Below are 23,777 nucleotides of genomic sequence, written 5' to 3' on the forward strand. Positions count from 1 at the left end.
TTAGATCATGTCATTAAATGATGTGGTTTACAGTTTTTTAGTAGCGTAGACAAATTTATCTCACTTATTTTTATGTTACGCATCATCCATTTTTAGCTCCCACAACAGAGTAAATTTTTGGTTTCTATCCACTTCTTTGTCTGTTACAACACAGATTGTTTTAGCATTCTGCTGACTGAAATGCCAATATTTTAGACACTTGTGTTTCATGTTATGTTTATAAATAATTTTCAGCACATTTTCTGAATTTTCTAGATAGCTTTACAAGTACGTGAGTCTTCCTAGCTGATCAACTAATTACATATGAAACATAACGGATATTTATAAACAATAATTTTGAGAAAAACAAATGTTTTCAGACATTTTATTCAACGTTTAAAATCCTCACAAAGTTTTTTTTTGTTTTGTTTTGTAATCTTTCCAGAGTTTTTTATGTTTACGTATATTTATGCTCATTTAATGAAAACAACTATACTTAATTTTATTTGCGTTCATTTCAAAACAATCTAATTTGGTTTTGAGCTTGAAATATTCAAAATTGACATTGAAAACGAATTCAAGGAATAATCAATAAAACAGTCAGCTGAAATAAACTTTTTAAGTTTTAGTTAAGTTTAAAGTACTTTATGGCAATGATGGAGATCAATGAATTGCTTTATAGTGGCTTTTCCCTAAGAAATACTTATGGAGATGAACATATTGTGTATTTTTGACACTAATTTCAAGTAGTTAGAATTATTTTTCCTAACCCGATAGTAATATTTGTAATCAAAGAATATTATACATGCATTTCTCAAATATTTCTTACATGTAAGCATAAATTATCCAACTTACGAGTTTTAATTTTTTTTTGTAAATAGTTTAACTACTTAGTTTTCCTCTATATTTTTTTCACAGTAACTTCCTGAACTTGGAGTGGGCTACTGTCATGCTTATTTCCTCAACGCAAATTAGCTAAACATTTGGAGCCGAAAGACCGGTACACTTGAATTTATAACGACGCTGTCACGATACCGAGAAACCAGTTACGCCATCAACAAATCAAACGTGACGTCGTCCGTATTTCATCCAATCAACTCCCCTGAATGCGGAAACCCGACAACGTATATGTTGTTCAACTGCTCACGTAACTTTCTCTGCCGTTATATCTTTACGCCAGTTCGTGTTCTTTAAGAAAATAATATTTATGGAGTAATTACGTTTCAGGCCCTTTAGTGGATACTTGAAGAATTTTAAAACTTCGGTCACAGCAGAAAGTTTATTGTTTGTTCCATGTGGCTTAATACTTAAGGCCGTATTAACTGCCAGAAATTCTGGTATAAGCCCAGCTACTGTGCGCGACTGTATTGTCCCTGATGCCTTATCCTCCCTCCAACTCCCTCGGGAAACACCATTTTCCCAGCAGGACTACATGCAGTGATTCCCGGATATGATGGCACGCCATCACTTGACTTTACAAGGTGTCGTTAGCCTCGTATTGACGATTCCACAGCTGAATCACGTGAAGCCTAAGATGTACATCAAGTTCTGTCCCTGCCCGAACACGCCCGAATATTCACCTTCGGCCAACCTCGGGATTTGTTTTATTTTTGCGCGGGAAAAATGAATTCAAATATTAAAAGTGGTCGGTTAGGTTAGCTACATTAAAACACTTTAAAACACTATGGACGGTTGGTTAGGTTAGTATAGCTACATTAAAATAAACAGAGAAATATAAATATATATAAATAAACCCGAGGTTAGCGGAAGGTGAATATTCGGGCGTGTTCGGGCAGGGACAGAACTTGATGTACATCTTAGGCTTCCCCTGAATCACAGCATCGCGCAGGGCAGCCACCTTATATATCGGCCATCATATCACCACTGTACGAAATTCAAATGAACACTAAATGTCAATTAATTTTACAAAATGGTGAAATAGCACTCATTTACACCGTAAATGATCGAAGTCACAATAAAGATAAGATTTAACCAGTTCAACAAGTAAGAATACCTTATTGCTGTTCACGTATGAACTCGCGGAAAAGTTTTCACAAAATCTCGTTCAGAAATGAAATGAAATGAATATTGTACAGGATAACTCAAATCATGTACCGGAAGGAAAAAAAACAAAGGAAATTAATACAATCAAATTTTGACATCCTGGATATTGTGTTTCAACTAAGATGGACAAATTAAAAAAAAAAATAATGACATTTAATTAATACTAAGGATGTTAGTGTGCAATCAAAAACTGCCTTAGATATGATATTTTTGAGAAAACATTTAAACTTGACCGCAAGAAACAGAGATGAAAAAGAAAGAGGTATAATTTTTGATATAGTCCAAGTATACGTAACGAATATCTAGTGCCACCGCAGGAAATGGATTGACTGCAACGGCAATTTTGGCAAAAGAATGATAAACATAAGATTTTTTGTAACAGTGTACATTGATGCATTTTATTCAAGAAAATTGCATTCTGATATGTTTAAGACAAAAATCATGGCTCGTCTAATTTTTTTAAAAAATATAAAAAGAAGATATAATGTACATTTATTGGATGGTTAATAATATAAACATGTCAAACCGCTTAAAAAATGTATTTATTCTTAAGTTTTAATATTTCGCAATAAAAGCAAGTCATGATACATATTTCATTGCACAAAATACTCAGAAATTTTCAATAACTTTTATTATGTACAAACCTGTATATAATTACAATATTTACATTAATAAAACAAAACAATTCTGATTTTTATTTAGTTCTGTCAAAATACTTGCAATACTTATTGAAAAATAAGCACAGTTGGGGTTTTAAGTACATCATCTGAGTGCGTTTCCTCTTGTATAAGAATGGCCCAGTACAGTATTTAACGTTCAGACCTACCAACTTCACTGCTTTTAAAACTTGTTAATAGAAATGTATCATCTTATTATACAAAGAAACAATAATTTTATGCAATATTTGTGTATCATAGATTTCACAAATAAATAGTTTAACATTAATAAAAAATTAGTGGATTATTTAAACTTACATCTCTATGTACTTTAATAATTTATCTCTTTATTTGAGAAGTAAAATGTGCCCGAAGAAAATAAAGCTTTTTTATGTAGAGTTGAGTGGTTTGTGGGTTATAGCCGCGTTGAAGTAGAAGATTTCACCGAAGGGTTTTTTTTTTTTTGCAGAAAATGTAGACTCCAATTTTCAGGGTACAGTCAGTGGGCAACTGCCACCCTGAAGATGGTGACTGCAATTTCGACCGAAACGTAGGTGAAGTCTTCTCTTTCAACGAGGTTAGAAAAAAACAAGCCAAGCAACTTCAGTCAATGGCGCCGAAAGAATGTGATTCTTATCAACTCATTAATATAAGTCAGTAAAATTGAACCAAATATTAATGCAACAACACTGGAACATAGGTAATAATTGCGTGATTAACTAGATAGAAGTTCATTTTAGTAAACACGAGGGAAAATTGTTCTCGATGCACTTATGACAAAGTCAGAAGCGGCAACTGTTTCATCCATAACGTATAACATTCGAGCCGAACACAAAGTATGATTCATAAGTAGACGCCTGAAATGTTATGGTTATAGGATGAACTCCACACTGTTGTATACAAATAAGTGTGTGTCTATTGCCCAATGATTACTGTCACAATCTACCTTCCAGCTGGACTGCATGTGATTGAAGCCATTGCCTTATTTGGCCAAGCAATTTAAACAGCGTTTGCTTCCGCACAGAATTACAGTGGGCACGCACCTGAAAGAAACTCAACCAATCACTAGACACAGGCGAAACATCATTGCCCCTAATGAGTGTTTGTACCATAAATAATCTCAGCCTTCCACGTAACACAGACAATGCTTTAAAATTTTAACACACAGCCGGCCTGAAAAATTTTTTTCCGCTAGAAATACGTGGCCCCGCAATAGACAACGAATGGGGGAAAAAAAACAGTCATTTGTTGATTTGATACATAGTTGTGTGGAACATAGGCCAGTGCCACAAAATAACGGTAATCCTTCAGCTGTCTACACTGTTAGATATTACAGTATATTAAATATATATATTAACGAAGCGTTATTCGTGATATCATATAACTGAATCTTCGTGGGAACTACGCCATAGTCGAGTGTTTCGTTGTAAACAGGGTAAATATAGGCGGGGGAGTAAGATTATCATTGTTGATTCATGTTGAAAAATGCGTTATTTCAGTACAGTAAATTTTCGAGGACGAACCGTAAATTAACGAAGATCATCGGTAGAGAACGCAAAAATTCTCGGATTAAATTCACGACAGCCTGAAATTCAAATAGTTAAACCTCAGTGCTGCCTCTGTTATTGGCTCACAACTCACCTGGACGACTCTGGGCTAATGAGAAACACTCAACCGAAGCTGTATCGGATCACAGGCCGCTACGTCCACAAGACAGCAGCCAATGAGAGGGTGACATTTGACCGAGTGTACGTAGAACTGTAACGTTCATCCTGCAAGTCGCTGAACCCGCGAATTTTTCCGGTCCCTAATCATTGGATAATTTGTATCCAGCGTTCCTCTTAAATCTAAGGTTGAACATTTTTTAACAGTGACAGTTGACAAGAAACCGAGGCTTTCATCGCGCCGGAGGGTTGGCCAGGCCGGCAGCAGGACTCGGAGGACGACAGCCTGGGAGCCGCAGGACCTCGCCGCTCGCTAGGAGGTCCACCACTCGCCCAGGGCGTAGGGCGCCTGCGAGGCTGTCATCGCGCCGGAGGGTTGGCCAGGCCGGCAGCAGGACTCGGAGGAGGACAGCCTGGGAGCCGCAGGACCTCGCCGCTCGCTAGGAGGTCCACCACTCGCCCAGGGCGTAGGGCGCCTGCGAGGCTGTCATCGCGCCAGGCGGCGGGCGAGGACCACCCAGGCCGGCAGCAGGACGACAGCATGGGAGCCGCAGGACCTCGCCGCTCGCTAGGAGGTCCACCACTCGCCCAGGGCGTAGGGCGCCTGCGAGGCTGTCATCGCGCCAGGCGGCGGGCGAGGACCACCCAGGCCGGCAGCTGGACTCGGAGGAGGACAGCCTGGGAGCCGCAGGACCTCGCCGCTCGCTAGGAGGTCCACCACTCGCCCAGGGCGTAGGGCGCCTGCGAGGCTGTCATCGCGCCAGGCGGCGGGCGAGGACCACCCAGGCCGGCAGCTGGACTCGGAGGAGGACAGCCTGGGAGCCGCAGGACCTCGCCGCTCGCTAGGAGGTCCACCACTCGCCCAGGGCGTAGGGCGCCTGCGAGGCTGTCATCGCGCCAGGCGGCGGGCGAGGACCACCCAGGCCGGCAGCAGGACTCGGAGGACGACAGCCTGGGAGCCGCAAGACCTCGCCGCTCGCTAGGAGGTCCACCACTCGCCCAGGGCGTAGGGCGCCTGCGAGGCTGTCATCGCGCCAGGCGGCGGGCGAGGACCACCCAGGCCGGCAGCAGGACTCGGAGGACGACAGCCTGGGAGCCGCAGGACCTCGCCGCTCGCTAGGAGGTCCACCACTCGCCCAGGGCGTAGGGCGCCTGCGAGGCTGTCATCGTGCCAGGCGGCGGGCGAGGACCACCCAGGCCGGCAGCAGGACTCGGAGGAGGACAGCCTGGGAGCCGCAGGACCTCGCCGCTCGCTAGGAGGTCCACCACTCGCCCAGGGCGTAGGGCGCCTGCGAGGCTGTCATCGTGCCAGGCGGCGGGCGAGGACCACCCAGGCCGGCAGCAGGACTCGGAGGACGACAGCCTGGGAGCCGCAGGACCTCGCCGCTCGCTAGGAGGTCCACCACTCGCCCAGGGCGTAGGGCGCCTGCGAGGCTGTCCTCACCACGTGGAACCCCCGCCTGGAGGGACACACCGGGCTGTCGAGGTCGCCGATAGACAATCGAGCGTGCTTTGTTAGAAAATGGGTCGTCACCACAACGTCGAATGTCAAAATTGACCACGCCGAAATAACAACTGAATGAATATGTGTGTGTTTCTTATATGTACCTTAACGCCGATATACCACAATCAAACCTAACCTAACCTAACCTAGCGTAATATAACCTAACCTAGCCTATCCTAGCCTAGTATAACCTTTGTGGCAGTCCTGCAATGACATTTATCGGCGTTAGTGTATTTCGGCGTTGTGGTACACAACAGTTTTCTAGCTGTCGGCGTTGTGGTCAATTTGGCATTTCGGCGTTGTGGTGCGTCCCGTTAGAAAATTACAGCAAATTAACGGACTTTTCGACAAAGAACTTAACTCGAGTAAACGAAGCGTACTTCGTAATCTCTAAAAACTGGATATTAGTAGAAACTACACCCTAGTTCTACTGTCGAGTTGTATGTTTGGTTTCTGAACAAAGGTAAACACACACATTAAGAAAAAAAATACACGTGGAAGCTAGTATTCCATTCTGCCAGAATTTCTTATACATTCTACGGAATGAGGAATAAGGGCTTACTCGTAAAATTGTAATGCAACTAGCTTCATAGAATTTACATTTTTGTACACTGGAATAATTTAAGTAATTGTAGATCGTTATTTAATGAGTGCAAATCCAAAGCAAATATTCAAGGATTTTCTTATGTAATGTTTTCTGTGACTGAACACAAAAACTCAGATGTTGATGTTTTTAATGTCTACAAAATGTATTTTTAAGATACTGAAATGCGAGGGAAATATTTTTGTGCAGTGTAGTTTGTTGGCACAGGGCAAGCAGCACAGGCGCTCTAGGGGAGAAAGTTAATGGGCTTTGAACAGGCTTGGAGTATTAAAAAAAATAAACTGTGCTGAAATTTAAGTATTTTTTATAAGATAAAAATTAAAAATACGACTATGCGTAGCATATTATCCTGCTTCATAAAACTGTCAGATGAAATTATAATTCAGTTTTTTTGTGCCTTACAGCACCTATAAACGAATTATGACATAAAATAACAACAAAACATACACTGATACACATCAATGCGACAAAACACGAAACAACACAACACACAGATAGGTAGATAAAGATTGATAAAGTTCATGTTAACGAATTGGTTACTTTGGTTTTCACAAAAATCTTAAACCGAAACAAAAATGGTGTATTCAAAATAAATATGTATATTACAAAAGTTTTACCAATGAATATTTGTAGATTATTCAAAAGGAGTTATAATTTTTTACACATTTTATAGTTACTAACGGTTTCAAAAGTGTCACTAATTCTCTAATTGAAAGTTGGAATTATTTATCCAAACCGAGTCATTATGTCAGAACCAACAAAAATGGCAATAAAATGTATATAATAACAAGTTCATCACTGATTGAACGTCTAATAAATAGAAAATGCTAATAGGTTATATATGAATATAGCATATTCAACATAATTTAAATTCCTGAAATTTTTAAAAGTTAATTTAAGAACTTTTTCTACATACTTTCAATTATTTTCTAATTAAAATCATTTGATGCAAAGAAAGTTTTAAATTTAATAAGACCTAAAGATCTTCATTTGATGCTAATATCTACATGTTGGTGAGGAAAAAAAAGCTTGGCATCCAATATAACAAGAAAGTCTTAAAAGAGGACACTTCTTTTAATGTAATTACTTACTATGTGATAATTATGATTAATTAAATTAGTTTCTTGACTAAATCTTATACAATAAATCCTATCGTAATTCAGAGACGTTTGTTAACTTGAAAACCAGATCCGGACAGCTGAAATATCTTTATGAATAGTTTCACAAACATATTTCCCAATCATATTAGTTTTCATCAGCATCTTTTCTTGATCAATTCTTATTACAGTTGGAATATAATTTATTAAATATTAAAGAATAGTGGAACACCTAATACCATGAAATTGCATTTGCAAATTTGACTGAAAAGCGTTTATTTGTAAGACAATTTAAGCATATTTATATCACGCATTATTTGACGAGGCCTAAAATTGGAAAGTATTAAAGGCTTTGCTCATGTTGAAATACCTAAAATATTTTATTTATGTCTGGATGTTATACTATATATTATATAATACGTAATTGTGTTAAAGACGATCTTCCTGAAATAATATTTTTTAGGAATAATATTCATGTGCCTATGAATATTTTTTCGTCGAAAAATTCTAAAATACTACATAACAAAGGTCAGTAGTTTGTGACTAAAATTTAACTGTCAATAATACGCCAAGAAAATATATACTAATAAATGGTTGAACACAAAAAATCGGTAAACAACCACTCACTGACTGACACACACTTAACTCAAATATTTTATGTAAAAAAGCAAAAATATATATATATGTTGGTTATAACATGGTGGAATTAAAATGCTACAGTTACTAAAAACTAAAACGCTACAAAACTAAAAAAAAAAAATATTTTTGCAAAACTCCGTTCCCCCGGAGAAACCCCCGGAATGGCCACCGCATGGGGAGCCCAAGAAAAGAAACGGGCTCCCCATTTGGAAGCCACCTGGTAGGTTTTTTTCTGTTCCACCCACCGTTTCTTTGGTAGCCTGACTTGTTACAAGGGATTGTATTCCTACCAGAGAAAATGCCACCATTTTATCTGGGCAATCCGCCTTGGAGGAGCCGGGGCGCGAACCCGGGTCCTACAAGTCACAAGGCAGGCGCTCTACCCCAGAACCAGAGTGGTAGAGCGGATACTTGCAGTCTTCTTAACACTGACATGATGTTATTCCACGACGTTACTGTAGTTTCGTGTGTCATCAACACGTTCAGTACGTGAAGTAACATCTAACCTCGGTAAGTTACAAATTTATGCGTTCTTATGGAATTTCATAACAGTGAAATATAATTTGTATAACTAGTCTGGCAATTTTTTAAATGATTTTCTGCTAACAAACTTACAGTCCCGCTGTACAATAATTATATAGAAATATAGACTAGTAAAAAAATATGTAATTGCTTGCACTATAGATGGTAAAATTATTTTGAAATAAATGTTAGATATTAAAAGAGTGTATTTAGTTTAAATATGTGTGTGCTTACAAGCATGAAGTTATTGTATAAAATTTTTATTTATTTCGTTTTAAAGACACAGAAAAAGTATTTTTTTAAAATCACTTTTGGCTTTCTTTTTATTTACCGTGCTTAATATGCGCAGCTAATACTGGAAAGCTATTCAAACAACTGTTTGCTAATAACTAATTTTAGGAGGTACTGTGGCAACACGAAGCGCGTTTTAGCCATTTTAAATCTTCAAAAAAATACAGTTTAAAAACTTAATCCGAAATCAAAAGTACTTTTCGGCCCCCGGCGAACTCTTAAATGCTTTTCGTAAGCAGACCCCACCCGGATATGTTGAAGTATTTTTGAAATCGCGTTGTTTTTTCCTGGAGCTCTGCACACCGTGTATGTGTGTCCGGGTAGGCGGAGCCTTTGAAGGACGAACCTAACGGTTTGGTTATGAATGTTGGGAAGCCTTCTTTTCACAGACGAGAGAGCCAAACACCCGATCGTACATCTTCGGTTTTTTTTGTTCATTGTAAATAAATATGGCGGTGTTGATAAAAGGAAAGACCATAAACAAGGCAACGGTATTTATTTGTACGCTGCCATTTTTTTCGTTTGACGTGTGTCCGTGAATGTTTATTTTGGACAACTCATGATAACTAATGGTCAATTATGTTAGGTTAGCTACATTATAAATACTTAAAAACACTGTGGACAGTTTATTTGGTTAGGATAGCTACATTAAAGATACTGTGAAATCATGTAAACGGTTTCCTAGCGCTGGATAGCTACACATTAAAAAGTTATTTGCTAAGCAACCATAAAATGATTTTACAGTATTTTTAATGTAGCTATACTTACCTACAACCAACCATCCACAAAGTTTTAAAGTATTTATAATGTAGCTAACCTATCCTAATCGACCGTCAAATTTAAGAATGCCACACCGGTTTGTACAATGAGATAGAACAACGGCGTATGACGTATGAGTAAGCTACATCGCAATTAAATACACCTGTTGTGGTACGGAAAACAAAAAAGCGAGGTTGAACTTCGGGGAACTTCTAGGTGTGGCTCTCTCGTCTGTGAAATGAAGGCTTCACAAGAATGTATCGCGTCTTCTCGCCGGCGCTACTGTTGTGGTGACCAAACACAGCCGAACCTGGCCGTCGTGGCGTTGGCTCCCACGACGGCGGCCGGTAGCTTGGGCGCGCACAGCCCCAGGGCGTAGTGGAGCAGGCCGGGGCAGCGCCAGCCCCAGAAGCCCTCGTCGCTGGTGATGGACTCCGCGAAGTAGGCGGGTGCCCGGTGGTGGCTGCAGGCCATCGAGTCTGTCCGACAGGCGAGGGACCGCGACCCCACTCCGTCCATGTGCTCAACACCTCAGCTCTCGGCGAGGAGTGTTTGCTAGGGACACCTGTACTTCGCGAATACATGTCGTGTCAAGGTATTCCAAAAAATACTGTAGCTTTTCCTCCTGTGGTTATTGGCTGAGGTCGGTGAGAGAGGTGTCGTCCCGCTCTTGACGGGACCAATGAGAATTTGGTCACCGTACTGCTGCACCCACACAATTTTCCATGACTCTTAGAAAAAGCTGCAGTGTTTTGTGAAATATACCTTGACATGAAATGAAATCGCGAAATACAGGTGTCCCTAGTGATTGCTAGGGACCGGAAAAATTCGCGGATTGAATGATCTCTAGGATAGCCTCCGTTATCCTCTGCACTTCTCAAGTAAACACGCGTGTTCATTGGTTACTAAATTGTGAGTCGTCTCCACTGGGTAGCTTGTGATTCGACGCTTCTTTGGTCGATAGTCTCTCATTGGCCCAGAGAGCTCCAGTTAAACTGCGAGCCAATAGCAGAACCAGCGGAATTGTACACACGTTTGAATTTCAGCCTATCACGAAATGATTCCGCGAATTTTTCCGGTCTCTAGTGATTGCGTGACTGGAACGGAGATGTGTAGAGACCGGAAAAAATTCGCGGATTCCTTTCGAGACAGGCTGGAATCCGAACTCGTTTAGCTTAATGCTGCGTCAGTGATCGGACCGCAATTTACCTGAAGGATCTCTGAGCCAATGGCAAACACTCAACAAAAGAAGTATCGAATCATAAGAATCGCGGTAAACAGGTGTCCCGAGTCGGTATAGCCAATGACCAGGTGATAGTTGCCCGAGTACATAGAGAATCGTGGAGTTCTATCCTAGTGGTCATTGAAACCGCGAATTTTTACAGTCCCTAGAGATGTATGTGCAACCACGGTGCTGCCATCTGTGGCGGATGGCAAGAACCAAACTACACAAAGACAAAGGGAATCTTTATAGTACTAACTGTTTAGTGTATTTTAGCAAGACGGGCAATATTTCAATTAAATTCCTTGTCGAAATTCAGGTCCAAAGCTGGGGTTCAGCATTTTTTAAAAGTCTTTTACGCTTTTATTGGAGCTGTTTCATTATAGAGTTTAAAATTTTAGAACTATTAGTTAAATGATTCAATTCTTTAAAATAATGCCAAACTTGATAAACATATGCCTAAATTGCGTTTCCAACTACGTTTATGGACGCGAATCACACGTAGTTTCAGCACCCGCCCGCTAGAATTCGTTGCTGGAGCAGCTACGTAGACTATTGAATCATTTGACTAATTAGGTCTAAAATTAAAACTACATAATAAGACGTCTCCGATGAAATTGAAAAAAATGATAAGGGGAAAAAATAATAAACCCTGGCTTTGGACTTGATTTCCCCATCTCGTTGAAATTCAATAAACAGTTAATACCATAAAGTGTTCCTTAGTGTTTCACTTTTCCTGCTCCATGCGACTTCCGTCGCGTTCACGAAATCATTCCTGCCGAAAGCCGGGGGGAGCTGAATTGTTGCCCCTTGGAGGGGCAGCCCTTCAGGATTTTTCTGACTGTGGAGTTTTTGAAAGGTTGTCTGAATTTTTGCCCCTTGGAAGGGAAGCCCTTCAGGATTTTTCTGAAAGTAGCGCTTTTGAAAGTTTGTCTGAATTGTTGCCCCTTGGAAGGGCAGCCCTTCAGGATTTTTCTGACAGTGGTTAGTTTGTAAAGTGACCTAACCTAACCTAACCTAAACTAACCACTGAAGGGCTGCCCTTACAAGGGGCAACAATTCAGACAACCTTTCAAAAACACCATTGTCAGAAAAATCCTGACGGGCTGCCCTTCCAAGGGGCAGCATTTCAGTCGCCCCGAATGCCGTGTACCAGGAGGTGTTTGGAGCGGGTAAGGGAACAAGGGAGAGGGACCGACTCACTGAGCACGGAGCCACAGCCCGGCTGCAGCAGGCCGCCGTTCACGTAGAAGTCGACATGGCCGCATTGCTGCACCATGCCCTGCACGAGCGCGTTGGTGTGCACCACGTCCACGAAGAGCGCGTCTCCGGAGTCCAGGCGCTCCTCGGGGCCGCGCGTCGCGAACAAGGGCATCGCCGGGTCCAGGCCTAAAGACCCCAAACCACCGTCAGTGCCCAACCAGCTCTCTCTCTCTGCATGTCACCAACAATGATAAGAGCCTTGGAAAATTCGCGGTTTCAATGACCTCCAGGATATACTCCACGATCCACTACATATTCGGGAAAATGCCACATGCTCATTGGCTACTGACTTGTGAGACCTGGCAACTGGGATGCTTCCGATTCTATATTTCTTCGGTTGAATGTTTTTCATTGGCTGAGTTAATTACAGAAGCAATATGAAGGTACGTGCGTTTGGATTCTAGCATGACGCGAAATGTATCCGCGAATTTTTTCGGTTTATAACAATGATGTGACAATGTCTAGCATAGATGATTACCAAAGTGGTTTAACATCACTACAAGTCTCCGACCTGGGAGAAAAAAAAGGGGGGGTGCATCAGGGACAGGCGGGTCCCTACCGTCACGACCCGCCTATCCCTGCAGCATGGCAGGATTCAACCTGAGCCGCCACATGGGGCCCGCAGTTCTCTGCACCGTCCGCAACCTATTTTCTCCGCGGCAGAAATTTCTCAGACCGACTTCGGCCAACCCCCTGAAGCTCTGTCCACTCCTGTGTGTAGCCCGACGCGACGCACCAACTCGCGACAAACATATTTAATTAAATAACTCGTATAGCTCGCGAATTATTAATGTCACCAAATGTTACCAATGTTTCCCTTTTTTAATTTAGTATAGGCTGGCTGGCCGCCTGGCGGGTAACGACATAAAGTTGCCCCTGAAAAAAAACCAGAGCCGTCATAACCCAATGCGGACATAAGGTCCAAGCGCCGAGCCCCCGCATGGTAGACACTTTCTACTCTGTCAAACTCTTCTTCCTGAACCATCCTTATGTTTCCCGTAACTAACCTGCTTGTAATTAATGCATGATATATTGCATCCTGCATGTAAGTGCCCAGGGTTTTCCCCTGTGTCCAAGCAGGTTTTTACCTGGGCCCAACTTATCTAGTTTTTAGTCTAGAAAAGTCAGTGAGGAGAGTTAGTCATGGCGCCAATCGCAGCCATGCCTGGCCAATCATGCATTCTACCTCTCCTGCGTGGCTTAAACCCTGCATGATTAGAGCGTATATGCTTCGGCCTGAGACACACTTTGGTTGCTCTCTAACCAGTACCTGTCCTAATTACACTTAGTTTTTGGTTAGGTTAGGAAAAATAATCGTTTCGCAACAATGTTCCAGGAAGACGTTTCATTAAAATTCGGTATTATCTTTGAAAGATTTGTGCAATGGGAGTGCATGACTTGATGTAAGCTTTTGGACATACGCCATTGCTTAGCACATGTATCGTCTGTAGAAGAAAACTACAAAAAAAAACACACAAAAATTAAGCAAAAAATTTGCTGTTGTCAGGATTTAACACCACACAATATTATAATATAAAATTGTGTGATGCTTAATTTGTTTTTTTTTGTCATTTGTGTTTTTTTTTAGTTTTCTTCTACAGACATACCTGTGCTAAGCAATGGCGTATGTCTAGGGACACCTGTATTTCGCGAATACATTTCGTGTCAAGATATTTCACAAAATACTGTAGAATTTCTCCTGTGGTTATTGGCTGAGGTCGCGGTGAGAGGTGTCGTCCCGCTCTTGACGGGGCCGATGAGAATGTGGTCACCGTACTGCTGCACCCTCACAATTTGCCATGACTAGAGACCCGGAAAATTCGCGGGTTCAATGACCTCCAGGATGGACTCCAATATCCTCTACACACTCGGGCAAATGCCAACTGTTCATTGGCTGCTGACTTGTGAGTCGTCTCGACTGGGTGGCCTGTGATTCGACACTTCAATGAGCGAGGGTCTCTGATTGGCCGTCAGTCCTCCAGATCAACAGTGGACCAATGACAGAAGCAGCACTAAGGTAATAATTATTTGAATTGTAGCATAACTCGAAATGAACCCGCGAATTTTTCGGGTCTCTAGCAATGGCGCATGTCCAAAAGCTTACATCGAGTCATTGAAGTTCGGCCATGTAATTTTACTCCCGTCGCGATCCAAAGAAGTCTCGCTTCGAGAAGCGGCCCGGGGAAGGGAGGGTATGTGGGTTGTTACCGGTGATGCGCTCCAGCCGCAGGTCGCCCAGGTGGTTGGCAGTCATGCCGGCCACATGAGCGCCCACGCTGAAGCCGACCAGGTGCGTGTCGCCGGCTCCGGAGCGCGCCAGGGCCAGCACCAGCTGCGCCACGCAGCGCGCCGCCTGGCCGGCGTTCTCCGCCGCCGCCGGGTAGCAGTACCACGGCCCGTTGCTGAAGGCCGACCAGTCCGCCGCCAGCATGTTGTGCGGCGCGCTCTCCAGGTAGCCTGCCGCACCGCAACGACACTCTCAATCACCCACTCAAGTACTTTGCATCGGCTGGATCTATACCCGGACAGCACGACGTCCTCCTGGCAGTATATTGAATGGCGGAAGGTCTTCACCTTGGGTCCTATGTACAATAGCCTCATCCGGTGAGTCCTGTGGTCCTACAGTAGCCTCATCTGGTGAGTCCTGTGGTCCTACAGTAGCCGAGGTCCCCCGTGGGCAGATAAACTCATAGGCAGAGACCTGTAAAATTCGCAATTTAAAAAATCCCTAAAGGATAGACTTCATGATCCTCTACGCACTCGTGCAAATTACATCTGCTGATTGGTTATCGTCTCGTTACTCCTGTTGACTGGAATGATCGTGATTCTCTAATTCTCCTGTTAAAAGATTTTTCATTGGCCCAGAGTCCTTCAGTTAAACTGTGGCCCAATCACTGAAGCAAAATAATGTCAAAAGTATTTGGACTCTATCCTATCGCGAAATGAATCCGCGAATTTTACAGGTCTCTACTCATAGGCTGTGTGTATATATACATACAAACATAATTTCTGTGAATGTGACCTCAGCGTATTTTATAACTTGTAGCTTTTCAATGCCATGCAATAATAAACAATGACAAAACGGAGAAGATCGTTTATTAAAAAAAAAAAAAAAAAAAAAAACCCTTGAACTCTAGTTTGTTAGGATTAGTTACAAATTTTTTGACAGGAAGAACATCAATTTTTTTTCTTCATTTTTGAAACACAGCTGCTTACCCTTACCAATCACCCCCTCATGTTTCCTTCTTCGATACGTCTTTGTGTTGCACACGATTACTCTGCATGTTTGCGTCCTTTACATGTCCCTTTGATATGTACCCACAGTTTTGGGGTGTATTTCAGATACAGCTGTACACAAGACCCAGGAGCGCAAGCAGAATTTAATTTTGATAAGTGGGGGGTGGGGGGATGATGGAACCACATTTGCCCGCTACTTGCTCCCCGTGGTGCCGGGCGCTATCCTACCCACCCTTCCTGATGTCCACGAGGTACGACAGGTCCTTGTTGGAGTTGTAGCCGTGTATGACGATCTTGGTGGGGTGGCGCGGATCCAAGGAGGAGTTGCCCTTCAAGTTGCCTTCAGGGTCCACCGCTACCTCCTCGCCTTCTTCTGGGCTGGATCTGCAACCCGGCATCACTGGGGTGCTGCCATCACTTAGAAACACACCACTTAGAAACACGCAACTTAGAAACACGCAACTTAGAAACACACACATTTTTTTTAAAAATTAAATCGTTATTTTGGGCATACACCATTGATAGGGGCAGGCATTTTTCGCGAATAAATCTGAGCGCCTATTAGACTGCAACACAGTATACCCGTACCAGTGGTTTCTTCCTTGTGGTTGGCGGCCGTCTACGAGATAAGTCAGTGCCTTATTTGACCGGGCCAATCAGGACTTGTTTGCTTCCGCACTGACTCACGGTGATTGGTGTTGTAAAATTCTACATTGACCTGAAAGAAACTCACCCAATTAAGAAACGCAGATGATGCTACAGTGTTTTGACTTTCAGCTAGTCTCGGAATGTTTTCGCGAAATTTGCAGGCCCCTAACCATTGATAGTTGGGTATTCAATTTTTTCTTTGTCCGTCCTGCCCGTTTTCCTCTGTGACGTAGCACAGCGCCAGCCACCAATGTCGCCATGTCCAAAGTAACGATTTGAATCATATCTTCACCGTTGCAAGAATCATTCAAATAACGTAACACTGTTTTAACTCGTGTCAGTTCTAAGTTGTTCTAACTTGATATAGTTCTAAGATGCGAGTTTCTTACTTGTGTCTCCAACCTGTGACCGTTCTAAGTTATGAGGGTTCTAATTAGTGACTTTTTAAGTTATGCCACTTCTAAGTTATGAGTTTGTACGGTTTGATAGCTCCAATTTGTGTGGTTCTTAGTTAGGTCGTGTGGCTTTAGTACATTTTAAAATTCTAACATAATTATAAGTTTCTAAGCGATGTGTATAAATTGGCTCAACTGACGTTCAGGCCTGGGTGTTGACGCGCATTTACGAACCACTCAAGATTTCTTAAAGGTGTCTAATTACAAAATAGCTTTCAACAGCCACTGTACTTTCCTATCACATTTTATTTTCATGACTTAATTTTTAACATGCCATTTATGAACAGCAAAAAAAAAAAAAAAAAAAAAGCAAATTTTTTTTTTCTCGGTCGTTTTTACGCATGGCAAAGTTGGTGCACAGCACAGTACGTTGGTAACACTGCACCTTAGAATTAAAGGGTGAACGCTTAAAGTTCCATAGAGGCGCGTTAACGACAGGAGACTGCAAGCCATTTCGATGGCTGGAGCGTAGAGGCGAAGAGACGTACGATGCGCGGGCCAACGTCGCCCTTAGAGCCTCCTGCTCTGTTTGAGCTCGTGCGTCCAGCGAAGCCGCTCTCTGAGTCTCGTCGACAACAGGCGGCGCTGGAGATGATGGGAGACAGTGTAGTGAGAATGGAGAAATGATGGTTTGAACTGCGATGGTTTCCGTAGGGGGGGGGGAAGAGAGAGAGAGAGATAGAGAGGGAAGCGTGAATTGGTAAATACAGAAAAAAGAAACACCGAATCACGGAGAAGTCCAACACGCGGCCCACGTCTACAGGAGACAGCCGTAGACTAATGACGTAAGTACATACACTTATCCTTGGCTCCTACGCGTCGGCCCCAACACGGGCTTACTACTTACCAATAGAACATTATTAACCAGCCAGTGCAAAAATAACGTGAGTGCTTGTTTAAAAAAAAGGGGGTTGTCTGTAAAGTCGGTTTACGGACGATAATTTTACGCGATAACGTCATAAGAAAACATTTATGAAAAATTGCATACTTTTTAATTTTAAAATATTATTTACAGTTTTTGCACAATTTAATTTAATTAATTTGTTCAAATATAATCACGAATAATTAGTTAACCTGTTTGATATTATAGAATATTTTCTCGCACGGTGGTCGGCCGGTTCTTGCACGCTCGGCTCAGGCGGAACGTGACAATTTTTTCGTGCGTGCAACCGGCGTTCGTCGATTTATAAGACGTTATCACGTCAAAAAAACGCGATTAAATGTAAAGCTGTATTTTGCCGCGGTTTGTATATCATTGTGTTGAAACTTTGACGCACAAAAGTGATAACAAGATCTTGTAGCCCCGACAACGTGTCAGCTGCTTCCGCCATGACAGACAATTTTTTTTATTTTACAGTTGTTGTGTTGGCAATTGTGATTCTGGTCGTCGGTCTGCGCGGAGCCGAGCGCCGACGACGGGTCGTTACCACAACGCCGAATTACCACAACGCCGAAATACCATAACGCCGAATGTCAAAATTGACCACAAAGCCGACAGCTAGAAAACTGCTGTGCACCACAAAGCCGAAATAACAACTGAATGAATTTGTGTGTGTTTCTATAAATGTACCTTAACGCCGAAATACCACAATCAAACCTAACCTTACCTAACCTAACCTAGCGTAATATAACCTAACCTAACTTAACGTAGCCTATCCTAGCCTAGCCTAACCTAACCTAACCTAGTCTAACCTAACCTAACCTGCTTTGTGGCAGTCCTGCAATTGCGTTGTGGTATTTCGGCATTGTGGTAATTCGGCGTTGTGGTAATTCGGCGTTGTGGTATTTCGGCGTTGTGGTATTTCGGCGTTGTTATAATTCGGCGTTGTGGTAATTCGGCGTTGTGGTAATTCGGCGTTGTGGTAATTCGGCGTTGTGGTAATTTGGCGTTGTGGTAATTCGGCGTTGTGGTATTTCGGCGTTGTGGTAATTCGGCGTTGTGGTATTTCGGCGTTGTGGTGATTCGGCGTTGTGGTAATTCGGCGTTGTGGTATTTCGGCGTTGTGGTAATTCGGCGTTGTGGTACACAGCAGTTTTCTGGCTGTCGGCGTTGTGGTCAATTTGGCATTTCGGCGTTGTGGTGCGTCCCCAGCGCCGACAACACGGCCGAGCAGGTCGTGACCTTGTGCGAGGTCGCGGGCTTCTGGCGTCGCAGCGCGCGGCTGGGCAGGCTTCCAGCACGAAGTGATCGGACGAGCGCAAATGGACCAGAGTTGCGACTGCGATGGTCTCTCTTACCTGGTGTACAGGAAGAAGCGAATGTTGGGGGCGACGCAGGGCCGGTGGTACATGGAGTTGCAGGGTCCGATGCCTGGGTAGTGTTCTGCGTCCTCGCCAGATGTCGCCGCTGCAAACATCACGATGTGCTGCTCAGTCCCTAGGCTGGATTGTACCCCCAAAGGGAGCTGACACTAGATAGGGACTACGAAGCTCGTATTTGAAGTTAGTTTCTATGCTATAACTAGGGACCGGAAAAAATTCGCGTTTTCAATGACCTCTAGGATGGACTCCATGATCCTCTATGTACTTGTGCAGATTACACCTGCTGATTGGCTACTGACTCGTGACACGTGTTAACGGGGAAGCTTGTGATTCGATACTTATTTTGTCGAACGCTTTATCATTGGTTCAGAGTCCTTCAGATAAACTGTTGCCCAATCACTGAAGCAGCAAAAAAGGCAAATGTATTTGGATTCTAGCCTATCGAGAAATGAACCCGCGAATTTTTCCGGTCTCTAGCTATAACCAACCTCGAAATAATGCATCGACCAGTATGATTTGTATTATAGAGATATCAACTGTTTTGCATTATCCGAAAAAATTTCATTTTTTTCATCTTTAAAAATTAAGTATTCATAAAATTAATTTATTTAAATGTATCTTAATTATAACATTCATAGTGGAAATATCTAAAACTATTCGAAAGGGTGCTCTTACTGTTACACTTAATTTTGTTTTTTGTGATAGATGTTTACAGTCTCACGCACGTGTGTTGTTGTTGTTGCTGGATTACTTGAAATTTCTAATTGAAAATCAAAAACCTTAATGGGATGGTAAAGATGTTGGGTGCGATTTATAAACAGGGACCCCCTCCAAAAAAAAAAGAAAAACTACGGAGAAAAAAATATATTATGTAAAAATAAATAACGATAATACCGCCCTGCATGGTCGTAAAAAAATACATTTCTAGAGCATGTAGAAATAAAATGTATTTTTACGCAAGGAAAACATTAAACATATAACGCGTAATATTAGTTGTTGGCATTAATATGCATTATATAGACACTAGTAAATAAAGAAAATTCTTTTTTTCCCCCTTGTCTTTATTGACCGAGGTTGGTAAGTATACAGAGACCCACTACCCAACCACAACTAACGAAAGAGATTATCCAATAAGGAACTCTCACCAGCATGGGAGTGACGTCTCTGTTCACTTACTCTGTGGTACCCCAGTCCTACCCCAGCAGTAGCTGCGGGGAGTTGTGTGACTGAAGTGAACTGGACCAGGTGAAACTGCGATATGCGGTCTGGAGGTGATGAATGAGTGAAATTTCCCACAGGTGAAAAATTTCCTATCCTTCCGGGATTTGAACCCGAAACGTTTGGTCTGCCGGCCAGAAGCTCCTACTGAGCCAATTTTATTAAGTTTTTAAAAATGGAAAATTATGTTTATAATTTTCATCAACTAATTATAACCCCCCCCCCCCCCACACACACACACACACACAAAAAAAATTCAATCCAGGATTTTTAAAGACAGTTTGACAGAGTTTGTTTTTACAATTTCATTGACTTTGATATTTTTTTTGACTAGTCTGGACCAATTAATTACCCGGAATTCGAACCCAGAATCATTCGCACCGAAAATCATGGCTGTGGAGGCTGGCATAAAGGTGGTATAGAAATATTTTAGGCATCGTTATAATGTGAAGAAAATTGTATAGGCTGAGGCAACGGAGGGATTCGATTCCTAGATTTCCTAATTAGAGAGGCCCTGCAACCACTTGAAGCCACAGTATCGACTAACCAATAAGTCGAACCTGCCAACAGTAGCCGGGAGTAAACGGGAAGCCTTCTTTTCACAGACGAGAGAGCCACACCCGAAGTTCCCCGAAGTTCATGCTCGCTTTTTTTTCCGTTCTATCTCTGTATAAACCGGTGTGGCATTACATTTTGCTGTCGATTAGGATAGGTTAGCTACATTATAAAAACTTTAAAACATTGTGGATGGTTGGTTATATTAGGTAAGTATAGCTACATTAAAAATACTGTAAAATCATTTTATGGTTGCTTAGCAAATCTTTTTTTAATATGTAGCTATCCAGGGCTAGGAAACCGTTTACATGATTTCACAGTATCTTTAATGTAGCTATCCTAACCAAATCAACCGTCCACAATGTTTTAAAGTATTCATAATGTAGCTAACCTAACCTACAAAAAAAAACCGAAGGTGCACGATCGGGAGTTTGGCTCTCTCGTCTGTGAAAAGAAGGCTTCCCGGAGTAAACGAGATCAGAGGTGAGTCACCCTTCACTGTGTGTTACCAAGGGCTTCCGAACCTGCACATGAGTAAGATGGCTTACGTCTAGCTGAGATAAAAAATAAGTTCTCGACGTTTTCCGCTGACACTTCATTCGCGGTCTTCAAAGCAATGTTGACAGTAACTTCCAGACCGGTTTCTTCCGAATTGATGCGGTGGTAAATGCACTGGCTAGTCCATTCAGACAATGTATGCTAAAGCAGGTGAACTTATGTACGGAACATGGAGTGTGGAAGATTTGTTTGAGCCAACGTATAGTACCTGCATATTTTATAAACAGTAGCTGCAAACACGTTTAAATAATTATTCACACACTACTGTGGAAACAGTTTTGAATGCCTACTACATCGAGGAAACGTATGAATGATAACGTTCCACAAACCAAGATACATAGGTCTTCCATTTCCCAAAATAACTTTCGTAATCCTTTTTTTTAATGTTAAAATGATGTTTGGGTTAGTTTTAGAATACTTAGCCATGATTTTCATTCGTGTAGTTATATCATTAATTAAAATTTAAAAATTAAAACTCCAAATAATTATTTTTGATTCTCCCAGTACCTCAAACATGCAGTTTTTCCTCGAAATGAACGCAATTCACGCTAGGAAATTAAAATTATGCCACAAGCAGTGAAAATTTACTAGGTTTGGTGAAACTGACAGCAGATATGTTACACAGTAAAAAAAATTGTAATTTGAAATGAAGTAGTACTGTAACAGTACGAATGTTTGTAAGGTAAAAAAAAAATTGTATTTTTTTTGTAAACCTGTGGTTTCTGTACAGTTACAAAAAGAAGTAAAATAATTGAAAGTGACATGTAACTCAAGGGTCGTCAACAATACTCATCATTATCGAGAAAAAAAAGCATTTCACATATGCAAAACTAACCATAGTTATGTGTTGTAGCTACAAAGTTACAATATCTTTCTTGTAGTACCGTGTTACAAACTATTCGTTGGCAAGAAATCTTTTGTAAAAGCACAGAAAACGTTCTTCTGTGTTTCTACAGGAGAAGCTTCTCAGAAAGTTGAACTTGCAGGTGTTGTAACAGCTCACCTTGCTTCGCACAATATAACTGTCTGCTTTACCTATGATTTTGCTGATTTATTCACAACTTAAGAGGGGAGGGTGAAGGTTGTACCCCGCTTACTCCAACCCCTTGTCTTCCAGTGTGTATCTTAAAGAATGGACTATGTTTAACGACGAAAATTTCAATTTATACTTGTAACTAGGGCCATCAGACTGCAATAAGGTATACCCGAAGCAGCAATTGCCTTATTTGGCCGGGCCGTTCTGGACGTGTTTGCTCCCAAGCCAGTGACTGTGATTGGTGCACCGAACAATTAAAATGTACCTGAAAGAAACTCAACCGATCACGAAGTATCCATGCAAAGAGACCTGAAAAATTCGCGGGTTCATTTCGTGTTATGCTAAAATTCAAATAATTATACCTTAGTGCTGCTTCTGCCATTGGTCCACTGTTAATCTGGAGGACTGAGGGCCAATTACTGTCTTTCATTGAAGTGTCGAATCACAGGCCACCCAGTCGAGACGACTCACAAGTCAGCAGCCAATGAACAGTTGGCATTTGCCCGAGTGTGTAGGGGATATTGGAGTCCATCCTGGAGGTCATTGAACCCGAGAATTTTTACGGTCTCTACCCATGCAGTAAGTAGTGCACGCGTGGACTCCGGCGTCATCCTTGCAGTTTCGGGCGCGGGCAGTTGTCAGACTCACCGGCAGACAGCAGCAGCAGCGGCGGCAGCAGCAGCAGCCTCCAGTCCGGCAACATGGCGGGACCGCGACTTCACGCAGAGCCGCGCGCGTCGCCCTATTGATCTCTCCCCTCCACCTCCCTGATCCACTTGGCTTCCCGTGACGGGCTTTCACCTGCTCGCACGCGAGGACCGAACTGCGCGCGACGACGGAACACGCCCTCCCGTCCAGGTCCCCGCCGGTCTCCAAACTGGCGCCGTGGCCGCGTGCCAGGGAGACCACCGTTCACACGCCCCGAGTCAGCCGCACGAACAGTCCCCGTTCGCGCATCTTCGGGGTTCCGCAGAGTCGGTGTGGCACGTCCGGGCGATGGCTCGTCAACACCCGGGAGTGGGGCGCTCGATGGTGGAGATGGGGAGGGGATGCTGAGCGCCCCACTGCTGCATTTTTCGTTGCGCTGCCGACCGTCGCTCCTCGTCGACACACCCGATGGTAACATTCAGGTCGTAGACATTATGGTGTTTAGTATGTTACAATGAGCTTTATTGTTTAGTTTTACTGTTCAAGTTAATTATTAACGTGTGCATTTTCAGTTCTGGCGTGCGTGGGGGCCATAACGGTTTTTTTTTTTTTAGGTTTTAAAATTGAAAAGTAGTTCAGTTTATGTACGTTCCATCAATAAAACTCTCATAAAAATTAGTTTTTTTTTGGGGATGATAGCTTGTAGTACAAGTTGATCGCCACTAAAAAAAAAGTTGGTTTGGTTAAGTAATCAACATTTAAAATACTTAAAATCTTAATAATATATATATATATACATACGTATATGTTGCAATATGGGTTTGTTTTATTCCGGCCCCGAAGCTGCACAAGCGAGCGGCGACCTTCGGTTTGTGTTTGGAGACTGATCGGAGGTC

At 42.5% G+C, this 23,777-nt stretch overlaps 2 protein-coding genes across 2 annotated transcripts in view; both read right to left on the bottom strand.

The window, feature by feature from the left end:
- Positions 1–4,727, bottom strand: part of LOC134541850 (inactive pancreatic lipase-related protein 1-like) — a 17,797-nt gene extending 13,070 nt beyond the window's left edge. The window contains exon 1 of the mRNA XM_063385548.1: positions 4,697–4,727. Coding sequence (XP_063241618.1) covers positions 4,697–4,727 — 31 coding nt within the window. The remainder of the gene's footprint in view (positions 1–4,696) is intronic.
- On the bottom strand, positions 2,575–23,089 carry LOC134541913 (pancreatic lipase-related protein 2-like). The gene is made up of 7 exons (XM_063385656.1): positions 22,882–23,089; positions 18,843–18,951; positions 15,734–15,885; positions 14,473–14,721; positions 12,205–12,390; positions 10,090–10,258; positions 2,575–5,823 (listed from the first exon to the last, which is right to left on the bottom strand). Exons 1-7 carry the CDS (start codon positions 22,934–22,936, stop codon positions 5,754–5,756), a joined length of 990 nt encoding a protein of 329 aa, XP_063241726.1. The 5' UTR covers positions 22,937–23,089; the 3' UTR covers positions 2,575–5,753.
- Between the last annotated feature and the right edge of the window lie 688 nt (positions 23,090–23,777).

The sequence above is a fragment of the Bacillus rossius genome, assembly GCF_032445375.1.
Source record: "Bacillus rossius redtenbacheri isolate Brsri chromosome 4 unlocalized genomic scaffold, Brsri_v3 Brsri_v3_scf4_2, whole genome shotgun sequence".
NCBI lineage: Eukaryota > Metazoa > Arthropoda > Insecta > Phasmatodea > Bacillidae > Bacillus > Bacillus rossius.